The sequence below is a fragment of the Limulus polyphemus genome, unplaced genomic scaffold, assembly GCF_000517525.1.
Source record: "Limulus polyphemus unplaced genomic scaffold, Limulus_polyphemus-2.1.2 Scaffold645, whole genome shotgun sequence".
Classification (NCBI taxonomy): Eukaryota; Metazoa; Arthropoda; class Merostomata; order Xiphosura; family Limulidae; genus Limulus; species Limulus polyphemus.
The window spans coordinates 275,352-280,955 of NW_013666255.1; the positions used below are offsets into that span (position 1 = coordinate 275,352).

General features: G+C 29.7%; 1 protein-coding gene across 1 annotated transcript in view; it reads right to left on the reverse strand.

Moving 5' to 3' along the window:
• The window catches only part of LOC106459661 (ionotropic receptor 93a-like), a 41,574-nt gene that overhangs the window by 19,176 nt on the left and 16,794 nt on the right, over window positions 1–5,604 (reverse strand). The window contains exon 7 of the mRNA XM_022386194.1: window positions 278–387. Coding sequence (XP_022241902.1) covers window positions 278–387 — 110 coding nt within the window. The remainder of the gene's footprint in view (window positions 1–277; window positions 388–5,604) is intronic.

The following is a 5,604-nucleotide window of genomic DNA, read 5'->3' on the forward strand; positions in this document are numbered from 1 at the left end:
CGGCTGAAAGGGCGAGCATGTCTGGTGTGACGGGGATTCGAACCCGCAGATTGCGAGTCGAGCGCCCCTAAACACTTGGCCATGCCGGGCCGTTAACTTTTAATGACTTGAATACTATTTTATATGGTGGTGTATTATACTCTTTTTTTAATTTATTGATTGAGTTCAGATCCCCATAAAAAAGCTAAAATATTATTTCAATAAAAATTCATTTAGTGGCTCATAACCTGAATTTAAAAAACTGAAATAAAAAGATATTTTATAAACGGATTCTTACGTGAAATTCAACTTCACAGCTATTGCATTAAGCAAGTCAACAGATATTCCCTTTGCTTCTACAACCGACGTCTTCGTTTGTTTGTTCTTAGTAATGACCAAAGGAGGATCCTGTAAATAAATAAGAAATACTATGAAGTACACTTACATGAAACCTAATTGCTTTATGAATTAACGAACTTAACATGATAACAAATTAACGCACGTGTTTAGTTTTAGCACAGTGCCCGAATGTGAAACTTTTACACATTTACTTTGATTTTTGTTTGCAAGAACGCAGATGTAGCAATTCTGGATATCACTTATTACTAGATAAGGTAATTTTACATTATATGCCTCCCAGTGGCACAGCGGTATGTCTGCGGACTTGCAACACTATAAACCGGGTTTCGATACCCGTGGTGAGTAGAGCCCAGATAGCCCATAGTGTAGCTTTGTAGTTATCTTCAAACAAACTCCATTATATATATGTTTTTTGATAACAAACTTTTTCCGTATGCAGTCGGATTTTACTTTTATTTTAAACTTTGTTTTTCTAGCTCCCGTGCTCTATAGTTAATGTAACACGAAAATTTACCGCCCTCAGTAGGTTATATCTTATCATATGCTACTTTCATCATCTTGTAACTGCTGTCATAACTTTATTTGTGAATCCTAAGTTCGCCCTATATTATCTGTAAATGATCTAATGTTTCAAATATTTTTTTAAATATGCGAATAAAATACGTCTAACACGTAAGTTAAGTTTTAACAATATTATTTTGTGTAATTGTTATTGTCATTAATAGTATAAATTTGTGCATTACATTTTATTTAGCCTGTTAATAAATGTATATTATTTTTATGTTCCTCCCCGGAGGGACAGCGATAAGTCAACGGATTTACAACGCTAAAATCCGGGGTTCGATTCCTCGCGGTGGATACAGCAGATAGCCCAATGTGGCCTTGTTCTACAAAAATGATTCTACTTACGATATGATTTTTTATTCCGTTTATAGTCACCACATTAGTTTTGAGCTAAGGGAACATCATTTATCAAATGAAACATTTATTTCTTGCAAGTTTAAGTAAAACCAACATTACAATTTGCTGTAATGAAGAATGAAATATATTACGCAAGACAGATAAAGAAAAGCAGTTTGCATTCTTGTTTATGTGTCTTTGATAACGTATTTAAAGTTGTAGCTAAAAACCGATCACTTAAGATGATCGGTGACACCCCCATACCCTACCCCCGAACTTGGTTTTTCGACCTCATAAAGATGAAAAACCTGAATTAATAATATGAAAAACCATTTTATAACGGTTAGATTTTATTTTAGTTCAAGAAAATTGGTAGTTAGCGCGTAGTTTCAATAATGCATTATAAACCGTAATACGCATGCGCAAGTAATTAACCTAGCTAGAACATGTAGGATATTGGAAAAACAAGAAGAGGATTTATATTAAAAACGGTAATATTATAGATCAAGTGTAGTGTGAAATTACCACTGTAAATGTCGTGTATCTTCATTTACATATCGACGTTTCGGGTAACTTCTGTTTCGCTACCACAGGCTGTTACTACCCATATGGAAACTTTCTCATATATATATATATATCAAGGAATATTGGTGAAATGAGTTCATAAATTACGAAACAGCACTTCTCACGTTTATCACAAATTATATTCGTCAAACCAGTTGTAGTTTCATTTTAATATGAAAAATGAGATTCAGAATCAGAATTACTATCTGTAAGCAGTAGCTCTCCAGCTTTGTTTGCTTACTTTTTTTGCGATCCCTATTTGTACATTTTAAATTCTCAATGTTTAATTATCTTGAATGTTGGCTTTTTAATGCACAGCAATGGGCAAATATATCTGGAGTAAGACACAAAATTCTTGTCTTTTAAAGTAATTATTTACTGAGCCTGGTGGCTTTGTGCCTGACGTTTCGTGTAAACACGAGTCGAGTACAAAAGCAGCCGCCCGGAACAACATCGCATCTATTATATATTTATAACCATGTAAATCAACCTTCAGTGAATAATAATCAACTTTTAAGTAGGTCGTGGATATTCGCAGTGCTTTATATAGTATATCAGTTTAGGTTTTGGTGCAAAATACCCAGCAGATTTTGTTGTAGGCTTGTGAAATAATAATAATTATATGAACAAATGGGCAAATTTTGATTTTGTCTGCAATCGTGAATTCACTTATTTTGCTTATTATCAATGCGTGGGTGGTCTTATTTTGAGTTTTGTTTCAAGAATAAGTCTGCTCTTTAAGGTGGTTTTTCTCCGAATGTTCTATTAGAGTTTTGAGCAAATTCCCGTGGGATCCCTATTATGAACCATTGGTGTGGTTTATGATAAAAACACACTAGAATATCAGATTATTCTATTTTTTCATCTTCTCTATTAATTTCTTAAACCGGTTTCGTGACTTCAAAGGTCATTCTTTAGGATATAATTTCATTGGGAATCTATAACAAAAATATACAAATACCGTTTTTCAACTAAATGTAAATAATCTAAATTAAATACATATATTTGTCAAATGTACAAACATATAATACACGCCATGTATTAATCAAGTACATTAAGATGTTCAAAAATAAATAAAGTTAGTCGATATACTTTCCTTTTCAAATTAAAATCAAATTTATTATTATACTTTCTCTTATTATTATAGAAATGTAATCCATTTATTCTATAATTTCCTACTCTTACTTATATTTTTGTCTTTTCTGTTAAGGCTTGGTAACAATTTTCATGGTTTTGCAATTCTAACTGACTTTACACAACCAGCTACTTCTGTCATTTTACTACTATTAAAAGCTATAAAACAATTTTCGAAAAATAATATATTATGTCTTACATTATATGCCCCAAAAAGTTTGAATGGAAAACCTAAAGATGAAATTCACAGAAAATCAAGAGAGAGAGGAAGGAAAATTGAAAGTAAAGTTATTATAAACTGAGGTAAAGATTGTCAAAATGTTGATAACTAAAATGAAGAAATTACTTCATAATACAAGGAAATGGTAAGAAATGATAGATAGAGTAACAAAACTAGATGTAATCCTGGAGGTGCTGATATAGGAGATGAATATGTTCAAAGTCAACAAAAAACACAAGGGCAAAGAAAATGAAATATTAAGACAAAGAAACTTCAATAGAATGAAAGATTTAAGGCATGAAGGAAGAAGAGAGGTTATACGAAATACCCATGATTTTTAACAAAATATGACATAGTTCCCAAAACTTTTAGCTAAACAGGTTCAGAATTTTTTGAAAATTGTTAATTGAAGAGAAAATAGCTTGAAAGAAAAAAAAACGATTATCAGTAAAGGATTAACATTTATTCCCACAAGTAAAGCCAATAAAATGCAACTGATAGAAGATATATACGAGTTTAATAGGAAATTAAGACTTAAAAATATTCAAATAAAGAAAGGTAAGTCAGATTTTGATCCTGTTCTAGGAATAATCCTGGAATTAAAGTTAATTTGTAAAAAAATTAATCATATTTTGTTACTGATAAACAAGAGAAGGGTAATTTAACTTTAAAGAAACGGAAATTGCTCAAGAAACTCAAAAATTCTAATTTGATACTCGAAACAGTGGATAAAGATAAAATAAGGATAATTATGACCCAACAATATTATAATCAGATGGTTTATGAACATTTAAATGATCCAAAGGTATACCAAAAATAGAAAGCTTAAATAAACTGAGGTGCATAACTTCTATAAAAGAAAAAGTTGTAGAATTTTGTTGATGAATTTATGATGATATTAACAAAAAAGAAAAAACTTTATTTCAAGTAATTCAAAAATCTGTGTACTTTTGTGTACTTTTGTGTACTTCCCAAAATCCATAAATCAAGGAGATTAACGAATTACAGGTGGAAACAAAATGTGAATATATTAATATTAGAAAACCCCAATATTTCAATAAGACCGATTGTAGGAGGTAATACAAAAATTACTGCACATTTAGCTGTCCTTTTGGATATACTTTTAAAACATTTTTTACCTCATATTCGTAGTCTTATTAGGGATGATTTTGAATTTGTTTAAAACTTACCAAAAAATTAGAAGATAACAGACTTTTGTTTCTTTAGACGTAGTAGCTCTGTATCCAAGTATAAAACATGACCACAGACTTAAAGCTGTGGAAAGTTGTCTAGATAGATATAAAGAATTAATTCATCCCAGGTTTAATAAAGACTTTATCTTAAAAGATTTAGATGTAGTTTTTAAAAAGAAATGTTTTTTTACTAACAAGGAATAAATCTTTCATCAAATTTTTCGTTCAGCAATGGGCACAAAAGTTACTCCAACTTATGCTAATATCATTATGGGATTTTTTGAATATACTACATAGTTCTTTTAAAGATTATTTTGCATTTAACGTAAAAAATTTCTGGAAAAGATTTTTATACGATTATTTTGTAATATGGAAAGATACTCAAGATATTAATAAGTTTGATGGAATTTTAAATTCAATAAACAAGGAAATTGAGTTTACCTTTGAAAAAGACAATAGAACCTTGTCCTTTTGAGATGTGTTGGTGTTTCACCAGAAAAGGAAATTGCAGGTGACATTTTTTATAAACCCACAAACTCGCATCAATATGTAGATTTTTTAGTAATCATCTCAAACACAATTAAATTAAATGTTCTCGTAAATCTTGCAAGTAGATTATATTGTTTGGTTTCCAATGAAGAAATGAGAGTTAACAGATTGTTGGAACTAAAAATTCTTAGTTCAATGTCACTATTCCGAAAAAAGTTATATTAAAAGGTTTTGAAATAGCTGAGAATAACGTTTTTAATATAAAAAATAAACAGAGGGATTAATGAACCTAAAGAAAATATATTTTTTCGTGATTTATTGTCCAAATATACATGTTGATATTTCATTTGTTAATATACAATTAAAATAAATAGTAAATAATAAAAAAACTGAAAGGTCTATTCAAAGATAATTAAATTATTTTATCAAGAAGACAGTCTCAAAAGTTGTATAGATTATTGAATCAACCTAAAGGTTAAAAAAAGGTATTTTCAGTTGTGAAAGAAAGAATTGTGTTTTATGTAATCTAGGTTACATGAAAACTGTCAAAACAATAAAGAACAATAATAAGGAAATTTTATTTTTCATTAATAACCCATTTAATTGCTATTCTATGAACATAATTGTTTTGCACCATAAAGCCCTAACCAACCATTCTAAGATTGTAATTTAACTTTTGGAATGTGTAAATTGTGGTAAAATCTACAAATAATTTAAGATTAAGGATACGTTTGGGACATCTAACATGTACACTGAGTGGTCACA